This window comes from Sinocyclocheilus anshuiensis, unplaced genomic scaffold (assembly GCF_001515605.1).
Source record: "Sinocyclocheilus anshuiensis isolate Anshui unplaced genomic scaffold, SAMN03320099.WGS_v1.1 scaffold227, whole genome shotgun sequence".
Lineage (NCBI taxonomy): Eukaryota > Metazoa > Chordata > Actinopteri > Cypriniformes > Cyprinidae > Sinocyclocheilus > Sinocyclocheilus anshuiensis.
Genome location: NW_015549590.1, coordinates 1,423,176 through 1,441,918, shown reverse-complemented (window position 1 = coordinate 1,441,918; position 18,743 = coordinate 1,423,176). Strand labels below are relative to the sequence as shown.

The 18,743-nt window shown below is 39.2% G+C and overlaps 1 protein-coding gene across 1 annotated transcript in view; it reads left to right on the top strand.

Annotated features, from left to right (window-relative positions):
* Positions 1–18,743, top strand: part of gpc4 (glypican 4) — a 40,601-nt gene that overhangs the window by 6,392 nt on the left and 15,466 nt on the right. The window contains exon 2 of the mRNA XM_016446511.1: positions 18,310–18,468. Within this exon, the coding sequence (XP_016301997.1) occupies positions 18,310–18,468 (159 nt within the window). The remainder of the gene's footprint in view (positions 1–18,309; positions 18,469–18,743) is intronic.

The window sequence follows — 18,743 nt, the reverse complement described above, 5'->3', positions numbered from 1 at the left end:
AAATCTCCAACGACAACTGGCAGTGCTACATTTGCTACAAGTGCCTGCACTTCAGCGTCCGTCCATCTATCGCTGTTCTCCATACTTGCGAAATAAGTTGACACAATGTTTACAGTATGTTTACACGCCGTTTTAAATCATGGCGGGTGAGGGCGTTTTCATACGCATATGGCCAATCAATGTCTACTTGCGTCACGGGTAGTACCAGTTGTGCTGGTTAGACCCTGCTCCGGAGTAGGAGCTAATTTGGTTCTCGAAAAAGGCAGTCCGGTACTAAAATCGCACCCAGTTCCGGCGGTGCGAAAATGCCAAAAAGTGGGTAGTTCCACAATTAGTTCTGGTACTATGAAAAGGTTCCCGCGGTGCGAAAGGCCCTAATGTGTGTTACATTTTACTACTGTATATATACAATGATATTACTATTATTTTTATTATTGATAGCATACAATATACATACAGCATAAATACAACTACCACTGCAACTGATTTTAATTGTTTTCTGTGCTCCAGACCTATATAATAACAGACGGCTGCAATAATGCTCTCTTCTATTGTCTGATTCAACTGGACGTGTCAAGAAACTCTTCGCTGATTGGCTTGCGTGAGAAGGCGTCATGCGAACTTTCCGCTTGAGTTGAAATTTTTTAACTTGCGCGGCAAACGCGTCGCGTATTTCGCATCATTCGCCTCGCCCGGCGCGAATTCGCCTCTATTCGTGTCTTTGCGTTGACTTTGTATGTAATCTACTCGTGCGAATAATTAAATTCACGTCTGGTGTGAACACACTGTAAGCAGGTCAACGCTGAATCTGTGAGCACAGAACTTTGCAGGAAGTAGTTCTGCCCTTTTCTAGTCCCTTGTGTGTTTATTAACTACTTCAGCTAGTTTGATAATGTTGTCAGCTACCGATAGAATTGCTGAACTCTTAATTTTTTTTTTACTATGACTAAATCCATTATGGAGATTTGGGTATGCAGTCAGTGCATTACAGATAAGATTGAAAATGAGATGTAATTCAACTGTAAAATGCAAACAAATGACTTTCCACTGATAGTCAGATGGGATGAGAGTCACAAGATGTTGATCATGCCAGTAAGAAGTTCATTTATGCCGTGTTAATGAGACCCTTGTATGGCACTGTGTCAGATCAGAGCATGCGAGCCCCCTCCCCACCGCTCCAGCTAATCAGAGGATAATTGCTCAAGTGCGATAATTAAAGAACAACTCATGTTTGTTGTCACTATTGACAGCTGTTTGTATAATTATCAGGGCAGATGTCACTCATTAAACTAGATGTTACTGTAATATTAAAGTAAAAATGCTTCATTATTTTATGAATTAATAGATTTACAATGATTATGCACATTAATGTCCTTCTACTTGAGATATTACAATTTAAAATAACTGTTCTATATTCATGTATTGTAAAATGTAATTTATTCCTGTGGTGCAAAGCTGAATTTTCAGCATCATAACTCCGGTCTTCAGTGTCACATGATCCTTCAGAAATCATTCTAATATGCTGATTTGCTGCTCAAGAAACATTTCGTATCAGTGTTGAAAACAGTTGTGCTACTTTATATTTTTGTGGAAACATATATGATACATTTTTCCCAGGACTCTTTGATTCATAGAAAGTTCAAAAGAACAGCATTTATTCGAAATAGAAATCTTTATATTATAAATAATGTTATAAATGTTTTGGCTGTCACTTCTGCTCAATTTAATGCATCCTTGTTCAATACAAGTACTATTAATAATATTTCTTTAAATCTTGCTGACTGAAATGTAGTTTATATAATAGTGTAATTTCAGTAGTCACCTTTTTTTTAATTTTTCAAATTTTTTTAATGTAGTTTGCTCAAGTAGTCAGATGGTGAAAAATGTATATCATCAATATGAGATCTTAAAATTGCTTTTATAATAATTCTGCTAAAATTATAAAATGTTTTTAAAATAGTTTTTGTCCCACGTCACCGTGCAACACATTAACTTTGCTGTTTGAGATGTCAACTATTAAACTGTCTGTAGACGGTCAGATGGGTTTGCTGTCCATGTTTGCCCTGCTGTGGGAGAGACTAAAGCAGAGCTGATCTGTGTGCTGTGCTCTCAGTGACCTGAGCCCAGTAGATAACTGCCTGTAATTGAATTTGGCTGTCAGGAGGAAGTGGTCTAGTGAATGAGACCCGAGCAGTGTTTGGAAATGAGCTGGCAGGAGGAGAACTTAGTAGTGCCATTCGACCGGGCCAACACACTCTCATGATAATTCATAACTATTTTAGGTTTTGGCAAATTGGTGGCTGATTCATATGAAGTCATATGCGGGGAGGATAAGTGCAATGTGTGTGAACAATGGGACACCCCCTTTTAGCCCAAATCTGCCCCCTCCTTAGCGCATTCCTCAGGGGACCACCAAGACCTCCTCACTGGGGATCCTAGAGCCAGGAGCGGCAACAAAGACTCAGCCGGAGGATCTTCAACAGAGGATTGACTGACCGTTGAATGAAAGAGGAGGGAGTTTTGACTGACAGAAGAAGAGCGGCAGTGAGAGGCAACTTAACATGTTACTAAGAGGAGCTGCCAGCGCGTTTGATTGAGCAAGAGCGTGTGACCCGCTAGCGGGGAATGTGAGGAACGCTTCAAAACGTGGCCCGGGGCGGGATTCGTGGGCTCTGACTCACCCTGAGTCATCTGTACACTCTGAATGGTGCAGATGTGCACAGACATGAAGAAAAAAAGCCCCACACTTCCTCGGCCCAAGACGTGTCTCTCTTGTGACATTGTTAGTGTAGTTTGTGGTTTTCCCTGAGTAAATCTGGCACTGTACACAGTGATGTCGGATGGGTGCTGTGTAAAATCTGGCCCTGTGTTTGTGGCTTTCCACACTTGAAGGCAGATATAGGCTGCCACTGAAGTTCCTTGTTAACACTTCCCATTTGCATGCTGTTAAATCGACACTCCCTGGGCCCCCAAACTTGGCCGGTGGGTCTGTTCCTGTTCCCTCGCATCCCGCTGGATAGGGACGGCTTTGTAGGAAGTGTTTGTGCCGAAGCAGCTTTTCTACACTTTTTTTTTTTTTTTTTGCTCTCTCCCTCTCCTTGTGCCGTTTCATCCATCCTGGATTTCTACATAGTCTTGTCCAAGTGTTATCCCCCCGTTCCTTTCATTTGTCTCACTCTTTTCACCTCCCTATCTGCTCTGTGTGTGGGAAGCTTTCCAGATGATTTTAATACCAAAACCGACTGCTACAGCGAAGACTGCTGTTTGCTCAAACCCTTCCTCCCGTGGCTTTGTTATCAGGCATTAGCATGGATGATATGTGCTGGAGTATTCGAGCAGATACTAACTAGAGTCTTGAGCTCTGGATACAGTTCTCCTCTGGGACATTCCCCTAACCTCATTCCTCAGCAAAACTCCTTGTGTGTGTTATTTGAGAGGTGGTGTGTCTTTTTTCTTTCACTGGTTTCAGTCACATTGGTGTTGGTCATCCAGCAGTGAGCAGTGCTCAGAGATCTTCTCCCAACGGGTGTTCCTCACTTCATAAATTCTGCATAAAGGTGCATAAACATAACCAAATGAGAAATGCTAGAGGTTTAACATAAATGTAGTGTGCTCTGCTTTCTCATCTTGTGTTTTGTGTCTCACAAACATTAAAGGGGTCATATGATGCGATTTCAAAATATGATGAGGGGCGTAACATTTCCGTCTCACGCTTGAGGTATTCGGCCAATCACAACGCACTGGATAGCTGGCCAATCACAGCACACCTCGCTTTTTCAGACCGATGAGCTTTGTAAAAATCGACGCGTTTCAGAAAGGCGGGGCATAGAGGAGAAACAATAATGTACAGTATGTGGAAAATAATGTGTTTTTTTAACCTTAAACCACATAAACACATTTCATTACACCAAATACACAAAATAATGTTCTTTTTAGCAGCATCATATGACCCCTTTAATGTAAAACAAACTACTTGATGCATATAAGTACATCACAATAGAATTGAAAACTATTGTTGAAAAGTATAGGGTCAGTAAGTTTTTATTTTAAAGAAAGAAATTAATACTTTTATTTAGCAAGGAGGCATTAAATTGATCAAAAGTGACAGCAATGACTTTATGAAAATTACAAAAGATTTCTGTTTCAAACAAATGCTGTACTTCTTATTCATCAAAGTATCCTGAAAAAAAAAAAGTATCATGGGATCCTCAAAAATATTAAGCAGCACGACTGTTTTCCACATTGATGATAATAATAAATGTTTCTTGAGCAAATCAGCATAGTAGAATGATTTCTGATGGATCATGTGACACTGAAGACTGGAGTAATGATGCTGAAAAATCAGCTTTGCCTCCAAGAATAAATTATATTTTAAAATATATTCCAATAGAAAAGTTATTTTAAATTGTAGAAATATTTCACAATTTTAGTGTTTTACTGTATTATTGATCAGATAAATGCATCCTTGGTGAACAAAAGAGATTTCTTTCAAAAACATTTAAAAAAAAACATCCCGACCCTAAACTTTTAAAGGGTAGTATATGTCAACATGACATGAAACAATATGAATGCCCATACAAATAAATATTGGGTTGGTGATACTTTAGAATAAAGTTCAATTCATTAACATTAATGTATTGCCATGAACTAACAATGAACCATTTTTACAAGCATTTGTTATTTTATGAGTATTTCATGTTCATTCATAATACTTTAATTTACACAGTTTAATTTTTAAAATGTATTAGTATATGTAAAATTATTTATAAATGAAGTGAAAGTATTGTATCATCAACTAAAATGCATTAACTAATGTTAACAAATTGAACCTCAGTTGTAAAGTGTTACAGAAATGTGATATGATTGTATCATAACAGCCTTAAAGCAGTAATGATAATTATGACTATATTATGTCTGTGGTTTTTCTCCCGCCTCTCACAATCATTTGTGGCTGTTTTGAGAGCCGAGAGATGTAGGCCAGAGGCTCATCTGGGTTTTGGGCAGAAGCCCTCCACTCTGGGAATGTTCCAGATTTCCTGTAATCCCTGCTAATTACTCCCACGGCCAACATCAAGACTCCCCCTGATGAGCCTCAGTCCAGGGCTCGTTTCAGCCCGTTCGATTACCTAATTCTGCACTTCATACACATGTAAAAAAGCATTTGGAGAGAATGGAGAATTGAGGTGGTGTGTGTTCGGGCAGACGGGCGGAGGCGGTTAAAGAGATCCCTCGCAGACCTCCATCAATTTAACTGACGAGGTGATGGGAACTCTTAAAACCAAATGCCTCGGCTCCAGTCCCACCTCTGGCTCCGATGTTTAAATGTGTTTTTTCCCCCTACTCTACTATGACTGTTCAGTTTGCCACAAGTCACTCAGACAGACCCTGAATGAACGTTTTTGAGGTGGGGCAAAGTCATAGCGATGATTTCACAAAAACAAAATGGAGGACCGGCCTGCAAACCTCAAAATGGCCACATTTGATCTCATTTCACTCTTTGAGAGCAGAAGATCCTCTTATTGGATGATTTATTGACATTCCTGTCCATATATAATATCCTAGATGGTCGAGATGTCAGTCAAAAGCATAGTAAGTTTATCCCGGTGTAGGTTTACTCCCACTACAATCGCTTATTGCCGCCGCTCTTCCCACCAAATACACAGCTATCCAGTTTCCTAAGCCCAACAGGTATATCAGAATCATTGTTGCAGTGTTGTAGCTTTGAGGACTTGGAAATATGATCTTTGGCCTGACCTCATCCTGCCCGTGGGCCCCTCTTTTTCTCTTTCTCTTTCACCATCCACTCTTCTTTCTTTCTAACACACAGCTTGCGCATTACCTCGATGCTTGTCCGTCAGTTTCGACATCTGATGGATTTCAGCCGCTCTTAGATGTCGGTTATAAACACTGTCAGAGAACGGCTCGGGCTTCCACTGCTAAGGGGATAAGATGTAGCGCTCCTGCGTTAAAACCTTTCATATGCTGAAGGTTAAGTAGATGTTTTGTTTTAAAAAGCGCATTTTGAGAGTCAGGAAGAATACAAGTGTGAAAATGAAGGGGATCTAGAATTGGAGACCCATGCAGTGAGAGTGTTTGTGGTTTCGGTCATATGTGGCTTATGGTGGGCTTTCAAAATTTCCAAACAAGACGTGCTTTGACTTAGATATAGCCCCCTTTTGAACCTCAGGTTGTTTGTGTGGATCTTCTACGGCTGTTTGAAGTTAAAGAGCTCTCTTTGCTCCGTTCTGTACTGTACTGAGACGCAGACAGAGAGAAATATACAGAGAGTTGAGTTGTGTGGGAAATGTCCTTCTGGTGACTATTTTTATACATGTTATGATGTACATATGCGCTCAACTCAGACTTCATGTGGTTTGAATGTTAAAAGAAAGTTGAAAGAAGCAGTGGCTTTTTAATAGGCTTGTGTGTTGTATATTCAGAGCAATCATAATCGATTCTTTTGTTAATTAAAAGCCAGTCACCACTCTATTCAAGCAAAATATGAACTATTATTTGCTAATATATTCAGTTAAGCTTTAAACACTCACAATAGACATTTGAAGCGCATCTCACAGTGAAAGCACGCGTATGCTGTTTGTTTTTGTTACATAGCAACTAATCTAAAGCTCTTTCATTTATTCCATATTGTCATGAAGACAAGAAAAGATGTGCTTGGGAGGGGTAGAAAGCATTGTTTTATTACATTTTGATGATGTGCATCATCCTATGTTTACCTCTTAGCATAACTGTTACTTTACTGCAGAGCTTTGGTTTGGGACCGTTGTCGTTTGAGGGCAAAAGTGAGTTTCCTGCAGTCCCCCAGAGCGTTTGTTACCATTTGACTGATTATTTTAGGTGATGTATGTATTGTCACTGCTCAGCCAGGCCTGCAGTTTCTCACGTTGGATCTTCCCACCCCCTGCTAACCTCTCCGCTGTCATCCATCTGTGTGTGTCCTCATGCAAACATGTGCACAGATGTTCATTTTTGGAGAGGGTTTGAGGATTCCTTCATTGTAGCATCCGAGTGAGCTGTGTCATCAGCTTTTCATGTGTTTTTTCTTCTCTTTTTCAACCCCCTCTTCCTTCTCGTCTCTTCCTGGCCCTGTACCTTTTGCCCCCTTTTTCCTCATGGGTAAATAAACGGTGCATTCCAGACTGTCAGTGTCTCTGCTTACGCACAGGCTCATTGTAATTTGTCTTTTATTGTATCTCTGGCTGGAGGTATTGGTTGGGGGTGTGTAATTGCTTCCAACTGAACTTTGCTCCATTTTGTGGAGCCGGTGTGTCCACTCCTTCACCATGTCCCGTGCTCGGCTCCATAAGGGGATGAATCAACTATATTCTCTGGTATTTCATGCACTGTTATGGAAAATTTTATCGGTACTCAATTATGGTGCATAAACAACATGATGGCTAATGTTATAATGTTGCCTGTTTTTCAACAAAAATGCACCAAATGAAGTCACAAGTCATTAGGATCAGCCAATAAATGTGATCTTGTAAAGTGTATTCTCTAATTTTAGTGTATTTGAACGATATATTTGAGCCAATAAGTTATTTCCAGTTGGTTTATCTGTTTTTCTTTTAAATTCTCACTGTCTTTTTTTACACTTAAATTTTGTAGGTTTTTTTTAAGGATATGGGTGTATATCTTCATTCCAATGGTTCATAGTGTTTGTTAAATGATTGTGGGATAACAAAGACTGAAGGGTTGTGGGATAAGACTGTATTGTGAACTTTTAAGTGACTTTAATCAGTTAAAATAGATTGGTATGTAATAACGGTCAATATATCAGTTATCTCCTTCAAAACATGAAGAATTATCGACTATTGGTCTCGGCCATATCAGTGCATCCATAGAAATCGGGCATCAAAACATTTTAATGTGCAGTCAAACCCATGTTTAATATACTTTTATGAAGTCGATGTATTGATCTTGATCATGTTGTGCTTGTCTAGTTTCGCCCATGAGATCTGACCCTGTTCAGTCATTAACTGACTTCCATGAAGTTTGAATGAGAAACTTCACACTCCGGCATTCATGAAAGGACTATATCAGTAATGAACAACAGAGATCCGTTGATTCCTCTGTTAAACTCCAAACATGCAGTGTCCTGCCTTTTAATTTGTCTGTGAAAGAGCCAGTCCAAGTTAAATGATTCACAATGAGGTGACCTGGGAAGTGGTGTAGGCAGGGAGCTTTTGTGAGCGGAGACAAAGCCGGAGACGGCACGCTGGGGCGGGAGAGGGAGACAGACACGGAGTGAGAGGCCGGAGCGATGTTGTGGAATCTCCCCAGGGACTTCTGGTTAAATGTTCATGGATGGCAGCCTTTTGGAATGCTTACCAGTGGGGAGTTTTAATTGGCCAGAGGCCCTGCTCTGGTTTCGCAATCAAAGATTGACTGGTACAAAAGGATGAGAGCTTGTGGGTGATCGCTCAAGTGTGTACATCAATCTAACATATGTGTGTCTCACTGCACCGATTCAGGGTTTTTGAGGATTTACGAGGTATTAAGGCTCCCTGCCCGGCATCATACTTTACATCTGGTTTGTGTTTTGTGTAGTCTTGATGTTGCTGCTTTGTGCCTAAGTGCACCACAGAAGACCAGGAGATGGTTTAACTGCTGTGCTCTTACCCTGGTTAATGATCACACAAACGTCTAGACTCATAAGCCTGTGATTAAGAGTCAAGCGCTACGACTTGGTAGGATATGATCGGGACCTTGACTTTTGGTGAAAACAGCCATATTGATTTGTTTTTTGCACATTTATTTCCTCTTCATTAACCCACGTGCCATCTGAAAAGAAAATGTTGGTGGTTTGGTGTTTTGACAGCTGTGTGTGTGAGATTTTAATCCCTGATTAATTTAAGGAAGCATCATTTCGCACACATGCTTTTCTTGGCCCTGTGGCAGATTCTAATTCTCCTCGGCTGAAATTCCTAATCTCTGAACCGTTTCAAAGCGGGCTTTGAGTGCTTGTTTTATATGATTTGAATGAAGAGCTCAGCAAGAAGTGGATTTGAACATTTCTGTGGGTCTAAATCTTTTTTGGATGTGATTTATGCGAGTTCAGAGTGCAACCAGATGTAGGTAGCGCTGACTGTAACTCTTTCTAAGATGTTTCTACTGAAACAAGGGTAGTTGACAGGAAATACTTTTTTGGTATGTTAGCACATCCTTCAATGCAACATAATGTAGTTCATCTCAAATTTTTTATGCATAATTCTAATGCTGTTTTTATGAGCTTATATTAAATGAGACTGTAACGAATATTAATATTTTTAAAGTTGCAATGTAACAGAAATCCAGTCCATTGCAATAAAGGGGCAGGGTTAAAATACACTAAATGATTGGCGAAATCCAGCATATGGTGCTGGAAGATCAGGTCATGAAGTTAATTGAAAAGTACAAGGTCAAAAATTAAAAAAATAAACATAAATGCAGTCATTCACAATGAGATCAATAACATGCTTTTAGAAAACAGTTCATGCCAACTTTAAAGGGATAGTTCACCCAAAAATTCTGTCATTAATTACTCGCCCTCGTTTCAAAAACCCGTAAGACCTTCGTTCATCTTCAGAACACAAATTAAGGTATTTTTGATGGAATCTGAGAGCTGTCTGACCCTGCATAGACAGCAACGCAACTGAAATGTTCCCAAGTCCAGAAACGTAGCAAGGAGATCTGTAAAATAATCCATGTGACATCAGTGGTTCAACCGCAATTATATGAAACTACGAGAATACATTTTGTGCGCAAAAGAAAAAACGACTTTATTCAACAATTCGTCTCCTCCGATGACAGAATTTTCATTTTTGGGTGAACTATCCCTTTAAAACATGCATTTTCCATTATGCATTAATATAAAATTTAACCTAAAAAAATCATGGACATGTTTTGCATCAATTGCCCATCAACCGCTGTTGAAAATTTGTCACATTCTTGACTACACAATTACCTCTGTTAAACCATTAATTAACCATTAACAATTTGAAGGTGAGGGCAAAGTCTCCTTAGTCTAAACTTGGTTGTCCTGTCATGAATTTGAATTGAATATTTTGGCCAAACAGTAATCTGGCAGTGGTTTTGTTTTGTCTAATCACTCTGTGTGTTCCTTCCTTTATTTCGGCCTTACCGGACACAAGGGCCATAGTTTGCAGAATGAGCCCGTGTGTCCCCGCTTGGCTGGACTGTACCGTATTGTAACAGGGTTTCCTGTCCTGCATAAGTGTCAGTTGGGCCACTTGGCGTGGGATATCCTGCTCGTTAACTCAGTTCCTCATTAATATGACACTTGCCCCATGGGGCTGCAGAGAGATGTGTCGCTCAGAGGATATCGCTCGTAACTGCAGATTAAATAGCAAAAGGGATTAGCAGCGCTCATTCCAAACGAGGTCTGATACGTGACCTCTGTGGACGGATCAAGCAGATGTAGCAAGTAAACAACCAGCTATTGAAAATGGCCAGCTTTGGATCAGCAGTGTAACCTGTGAATGTGGCCTCAGAGGATCAGGGAATAGTTGGTGCTCTCCGTGGAGCAGGAGGAGGATATATCAGGAATGGAAAGGGGGGCTGGATAAGAAAAACATCACTCTAATTGTAGGTCAACAGACCTGTGAAGTGACTTTTTGCTAATGTTTTTATAGTGTTAGACCTGAGGAATGTGTGCTTGAGCACAGTCTCTAAGCTTTTTGAATCGCCCCCTTCACATTACCTCTGCAGTCAGGCCTGTTAGCGCCGTTAACGGCATCAACAGAGAACACGCATGAGTGCATTGGCCTGTTCGGGGAAAATAGGATTTTCTTTGCTCTTTTGAATCAGAGATTGATCTCCTATGTAGACAAATTCTAAGGTTCATCAAGCTCATTTGTGGGAAATAAGTGGAAAAAGTGGGTCATTCTGAATGCATCATGGTTAGGATGTCATAACTATTAGTGTATTAACATATGGCTGCTCACATTTATGCATTTGTTTATATTAGGCTTCCCAAATGGGGATTTGTAAACCGTTGAGGGTTTGTGAATTGATGAAAAGAAAAATAAATAAATAAATATATAATAAATGGGTCTGCTAATAATAATAATAATTATTGTTATTATTGTTATTTAAAAAATAATAATAATTATTATTATTATTAACAAAAAAAAAATATATATTATTATTATTGGCATCAGAGAACTGTGAACATGCAAGTTATTTAAATATTTACCTAAAATATCAGGGTATTTCAAGTAAATATTTTTCATTTAAATGGTTTGGCTGACAAAAAATGCTCAAATTTATCCATATTAGCTAATCATAACAAATTTCACTTACATATTGGATTTGACCATTTACAGGTTTCTCAAACAGTTCCGTCTGAAATGCATGGCATTGGCTGACCCTGGTCTTAAAACTGCAACAAACATAGCAATGTTTTGATCATGCCTTAGTGTTTGGGGGATTCTTTTCCAGGGAATCGGCCTATAAATTGCTTGCTTTCAGTTGAAGCATTAAGCTATATATGAGTATTTTACGCAGGTACAATAGCAAAAACTGCCTGTGTTAGTGAAAGCAAAAATAGTCATTAAAAACTGAACATCGTTTATAGTGCCCTAAAAAAAACTTGACAAATGTTACTAAAATGCAAAAATAAAATGCAAAAGTGTAGAATATGTTGTTTAAGAAGGGAAAAAGGTAGTCATTTAGCCTGACATTGAGCGAATAAAAGCTTGTCTCATTAAATCTAGTGAATGTTACAGGACAATATGGCCTACATGTAAGCGTTAAGTGCCTCCTTACCGAGGCCTGTTTTTCTCAGTGCTTCACTCCAAGTGCCATAAAACGACCCCCTTGACATCCACCATTTTGTTTAGTGATCGTACGCACCGGCCAGCTCTGCGGTCATTTCCATTTAGCCGTCCTACATTTATTGCGAGTCTCTGAAAGGCATCATTGTGCTGGCAATAGTGTTGTAAACTTGTCATGGCAGTGTTTGAGAGATGCTGGATTGGATTTGGAGAGAAAGAGAAAGTAATTCCCCTCTTTATTACCGCCATATGAGCAGTTGCTCCGTAATAATGGGTTCCTGTTACAGTTTTCCCATTTGAATACGCTCCCATTGCGGTGGGAACCGCACAATGAAAACCTGAGGAGTTGTATCTTTACCTTCTGTACAACTCTATTAATAGAGAGCGCCAGCTGTTTCCTCCTGAGCAAGATGGCAGCTGTGGCCTCACATACTCGTTGAGTGAAACAAAGTATTTTCAATTTAGGCTCGATTTTAACAAAGAATCTGTGCTAATGGTGACCAAGGCTAGGTGATATAGCTAAAAGAAAAGGTCTAAATCGGTCTCTATGTATTTGTTTTGTTTAGTTTTTTTCATCCAAGTAAATTCAAAATGTTTATTGGAAGCTTAGATTTTATTTACAATTTATATTTTGCTAGTTTTTTAATTTAACAATATTTATCCACAGGCATCAGTTTTAACTTTTTTTCACTAAAATGTTTTAATATAAAAAGTGCATCTCAGGCACTTCTGTAAAAAAAATAAAAATGACATTTAATGCAAACAAATAGTTAAGTCAGACTATTTAAATGGGCTGTTTGAATTTCATTCTGGCTTTTGAAATATAAATCAGAAGACATTATCAAACTATTTTGTTGTAGATTGTGACACAAGGAAAGATTGTCTATTCCTAAATAGCATTTCATAGTTTTTGTTTTCATTGTCATTTTATTTACTTGTGCAATAAAATGCACTTTTGGAAACTTAATGGTAAAATAAAAGTGTATAAGGCATCACAATACTCCTGTTCTGTAAAAAAAATAAAAATGACATTTAATGCAAACAAATAGTTAAGTCAGACTATTTAAATGGGCTGTTTGAATTTCATTCTGGCTTTTGAAATATAAATCAGAAGACATTATCAAACTATTTTGTTGTAGATTGTGACACAAGGAAAGATTGTCTATTCCTAAATAGCATTTCATAGTTTTTTTTTTTCATTGTCATTTTATTTACTTGTGCAATAAAATGCACTTTTGGAAACTTAATGGTAAAATAAAAGTGCATAAGGCATCACAATACTCCTGTTGCTTTAATTTTATATTGCTAGCAAATAGATTGTGGAAACTCAATATCACCCAGCGTTGGTGATTACCAAGAGTGCCTCAAGAAATAGAAATCTCTGTTTTCTGGCTCTTTTTGTTTTTGTAAAGCACTGTAAAATCTTAGTGAATGTTATGTGTGCTTCATAAATGCTTTAGAGCTGTTGCACGATTTCCTACTTGTTGGTATCAAGGCGCTTGTCCATTCAGGCCATTAGACAGAATTCAGCTCTCCTTCCTCCACCCTGTATTCATGAGTCTGTAAATGAAGGATGGACAGTCCAAAGATAGCCTCAGGCCACCCAAAGAGAGGAGTGCTGAGATCTGTCTTCATGCAGATGGTGTGAAAGCAGGAGAGTGCATCAGTAGGGACACGTCTGAACATGCAAGGCACATTTTGGAGGAGACAACCATATAATAGAAAGGCTATGATTTAGAAATCAAATATCTAGCTCTTATCTGTCTGCAATGCCTACGCTCATTTTCGCTCTGCCTTTTATCCCATTAAACCGCTCTCATTTCAAAGCTAATAGCAATTCATGAGCGTCGTCTGCCAAAAGGAGGGAGTGTACTCATTAAACGCTCATTCCACAAAGGTTTCAATCTATGCTCATTTGGAGCATTTCCCCTCAAGGGTTGATGTTTTATCACCATCTGCAAGTTGTTGTTGTTATCTCTTATGAAATCTAGCCAAAACAACACATCTGATTTAGTTGGGTCGGGCCGTCTCGAACCCTAGGCCACAACTGAGTAAAAAGCTTCTTGTCAAATAGTAGTTCCTCTCCTTCTGTGGTTGCTGAAGCTTGTGCTTGTGTAAAGATGGCTCTGGTGTTGGGATGTCAGCCTTGTTGTTTTGTACTCTCACAGGAGTGTGTGAATCATGTTTTGAATGTTTCCCATCACTGTGAGGAATTGTCTTTTTTGCGCCTTAAAACTAATGTGTAAACAAACTAAATGGATTTTCTTTAGTTTTCTTCAGTTCAACTAGCTTAAACCTCTTAACATTCCAGTTTTGACATTTTCAAGATTAAAGTCTGAAAATCTTCCACTAAATAAGATTTTCCATCTTAATTCAAATTATAATGGACAGTGATGACACCTTTGCTTGTGATTAGTTGTTTTTCTTGCATTTGCATACTGAATTATTTAACAATTTATCTTGACATTTGACATTAGTGAGGGTAGGCCAGTGTTGTTATTTAAACTACTAAAATCATTTTTAGGAATTGAAACTTAAAAATGAGAAAATTCGAAATGTTGCCATGGCAACTAACTGAAAAAAAGATTAAGTACTACAATTAATAAAACTACAAAAATAATAAAAGTAATATAATAATATATTAATAATAGTAAATTAACACTGAGTTAAGCATGTTTTCTTTGTTAAAAACAAAGCTGTGAAGGACAGACATCCAGTCAGTTTAAAGGTCTTTGGATCCTATGTCACATAATTTTCACAACACATTTTCCTTAGATTTTGTTTTTCACCAGGATTTTCCATTGTTGCATCAACTACATATTACAGCCCTTTGAAGTGTACTACTATCCCTCAGCCTTGTTTTTATTCATGGAAATTAAATATGCCATCTACCTAAGGTTGTTTGTCCAATACAATTCAGTCTGCAAATAAATGCATGAAAGAAGACCAATCACAGTTAATTATGTAAATATTAAAAGACCGTTAAATATTGAGTGACGAACATCAACAATGTCATTCCAAAGTATTGTGTATTTGGTTTCTCGATTATTATTTTTTTCTATCATTTTGACTTGAAAATGTGTTTCAATCTATTCTATTGAGGAAAAGGGTAGCTGTGAAATGGCTATAAAATAGGATTTTATTTTTCATATTAGAAGCCGAATGATGATTCTCCACGGCTCATATCCACCTGATATGATGGTTGTACGCAGAAGCGACAGTGTTGATGACACTCATGCAGGCATGTGGAAGTTGCCGCGTGTGTCTTATTAGGCAGACAACAGTGAAGCCCATTACTCTGTTTCTTTTGGCAACAGTATGTTGATGTGGTGGCCAGAGCGATTTATAGTGACGGCCGGCCTGAAATAATCCCCCAGAGAATTTATGACTTCTGACTCAGAGGGTCCGGCCTGTGATTGAGAGTGTGTATGTGTGTGTGTGTAATATGTGTGGGTGGTGGGTCTGCTGGTCAGTCCCTAGCAGGGTCACAGTGCAGGGCCTGTCTCAGAGGAGTGGCTGTTAACCTTTGACCTCTGTGGTTAAGCCTCTGTGGCTAGCGGCGTAGGGTTATGGGGGCCGAAGTCTGTCTGGGGCTGGGGGCACGTCGTGGCCAGGGAAGAAGAAGAGCAGGGAATAGGGGGGCGTCAGGACTAATCTGGGTTTTGTCCACATGGCAATTTCCATCCCCTCATCCGTCAGCAAAACAATGTTCTTGGGACTCCAGAACAGCAACAGGAAGTGACTTATTGGAGACAGCAATAACAAATCTCTTTTTCAGATTTATATTCAGGTGGTTTACTCCTAAGGATCACATGGAAATGGATCTTATTGCTGTCAAAACGTTTGGCCTTGCGTTAAAGCAACATGAAATCACAGAAGCCTCCCTTTTGCATGTGTCTGCCAAGATTAGCTTGTGCATGCAGGCAGATTGACTTTGACTTTTAAAAGATGGACATATTGATTATAAACCTATTGAGTAAAACGTGAAATACGGGGACTGTTTGTTTTAGCAGGCTGATGTGTCAACTTTTGGCTCCGCCAATGACGTTTAGTGCAGCTAGTGGCCCAGAAATCATACACTTTTACATTTGAAGGCTGTATTTTTATGCATAGCTGAAAAAATCGTTACTAAAATCACGTTTTCCCCTGCGTTGATTGTTTTGATTAGTTAATGGTCTGTATTGAAATGGTCAAAGGTTCAGAATTGTTTTTCCCATTCAGTAATTTGCGAGACCTTTAAATTTGGTTCCATTTTCTGTGTTTTTACTAGAATATTTGCTTTGCCTTTTCAGGTTAGGTTCTCTCTCTCCAAATGCCCATATACAAAGAGCTGTCTGTTGGGCTGAGATATGATGTACAGGTCTTGTATGTACCTGATGCCATGTGTGTGAAAGTGAGTGAGTGATTTGGACGGGGTCCCAGGGGAGTTGAGGGGTACAGCTGGTCTGGGGCCGCGGAAGGGTGAAGGTGCTGCTCTTTCTCAAATTTATAGACCAGTTCCTTCAGACTCCTGATGTATGAAGCCATAACTTCTGTTTATATTTTTTGCAAATCTGCTTCAATGCAGGATTGATTAAGGCTTTTGACACCCCAGTCAATACCACTGATATTTATTAAAAAAAGAGTAGACCATATCCATGCACATTAACACACACACTGCCTCTCCTTCCTGCTCCGCCGGTGTAAAACAAGCCCTGGCAGTGGTCAGTGACAATTCCTCTTGGATATTTTGTGAGATGGTGATTATTTGTAAGCTCTCAACAGCTCCTCGCTTTTCACCCACGCCGATGTGTTCAGCAGATGCTCTGATACGAGTCGTGTCACAGATATCGTAGTGCGCATGACAAAATACACTGTGCCCGTTACAGACACTGAGCAGTGCTCATGAGTAAACCCAAGTTTGTCAACCATTATAACTAGCCACTTTTAGAAATGTCGTTGATTTTTCTCTTTTTTTTATTTTTTTTGGTCAAAAATCTAATTAAAAACTTGTGCTTGGTCATTGTGTAAAGAAAAAATATTTAAAATCTTAGAATATCACTATACTGTTTAGATCGGTGCTTTCATCCATTAGATCAATCTATTGAATGGTCCTAATCTGTTTTTCAATAAGTCACTTTAGAGCATTGGATGAGCATTATGTCACCTAATTAATATTCATGAGACATGCTGATGAAGGTTACAATCTTTTCAGATTGTTTTTGTGCCCCGATTATCCCTCACAGGAACACAGTGGCCTTCAAAACCATCTAAATTTCAGTTAATAAATATGAAATGCATGGAGCTAAATGTATATTCACATTGAGAAATGGCCTGAGAGCGAGGATCTCTCATCGGTGTGCAGTGCGCTATCCTGAGTGGCCAGTCTCGCTGAACAGCAGCATGGGTAGCCAAACCGCCGGTCGGAGTCCAGTCCACTGAAAGGACCCTTGTGTTCTCTTGAATTCCAACAACCGCATTAAAAAAAAGAAAGAAAAACAAAACATTATTGCAGCTGCGACTTCGCAGTCCACCCTGCTCACACTCCCCATGTTAATGTGACGCCTTTTTTAATCCAGCCGCTCGCTGTCCATCTGTGCTGTTCACTCGACGACCGCAGCGCAGACTTGTTTTCTGATGGGTCGAATCACGAAGAAAGCCCAGGTTCCCTTAGAACTACTGAAACATGTGTCCACAGGGTCTTGAATATTCAGTTTTTGCTTTTTGTCTTGGATGCCTTTGGCTTGTCAGCTCACTTTATACTGTAAGCACATCGTGTTCAGTTCTGTTCTTTGTTTGATTTGTATTGGAAATTAGTTTGACGTTAGGTTTTCAGCTTTCGGGTCGCCAAACGTCTAGACATAATTCATTCATTGAAGAATGAGTAAATAAAATTACTTGCTCTTTAACATTTAAAATGCTAGAGCTTTATTGGCATTGTCGCTCGCTGTCCATCTGTGCTGTTCACTCGACGACCGCAGCGCAGACTTGTTTTCTGATGGGTCGAATCACGAAGAAAGCCCAGGTTCCCTTAGAACTACTGAAACATGTGTCCACAGGGTCTTGAATATTCAGTTTTTGCTTTTTGTCTTGGATGCCTTTGGCTTGTCAGCTCACTTTATACTGTAAGCACATCGTGTTCAGTTCTGTTCTTTGTTTGATTTGTATTGGAAATGAGTTTGACGTTAGGTTTTCAGCTTTCGGGTCGCCAAACGTCTAGACATAATTCATTCATTGAAGAATGAGTAAATAAAATTACTTGCTCTTTAACATTTAAAATGCTAGAGCTTTATTGGCATTGTACATGCTGTCAGAGCATTATATTACATTATAAAGTGGGGTCCAAAAGTCTGAGACCACTACTGAAAATGCCTTTTCATTTACAAATTACGTAGTATAGCAGAGAAAAGCTGGTTCACATCTAAAAAATAAAATAAAAAATATATAAAATATACAATAAATAATATACAATATATTGTTAGATTTTTTTTTTTTTACAGTGTTTACACTTACAATTTCTTTCTGTCTTTTTCAGGAAATCATCTGAATGTGTGTCCTCAAGGTTTCTCCTGCTGTACTCTGGAGATGGAGGAGAAACTGAGTCAGCAGAGCCGCACAGACCTGAAAGCCCCCGTTCATCAGCTCAGCTCCAACCTGCAAAACACCTTCACCCTGAGACACCGTCACTTTGACCGTCAGTACAGCTCTTGCACACGTTCATGCATGCAAATCTACCAAATCCGAACGCTTTGCTTGTCATTTGCATCAAAATGTGTTGCGATATTGTCGGTTAATCAGTTGTTGATCCGCTCATGCTGCCCTTCCATACACTGTTACAGTTAGTTTGACAGACACCCCCGGCTGCCAGACACACAGTCTATACATCCTTTTCTCCACCTGTCCCTCAACATCCCACAGTCATCTGCCACGCACACACTCACGCACACACTCTCAGGCTTGCAGACAGAC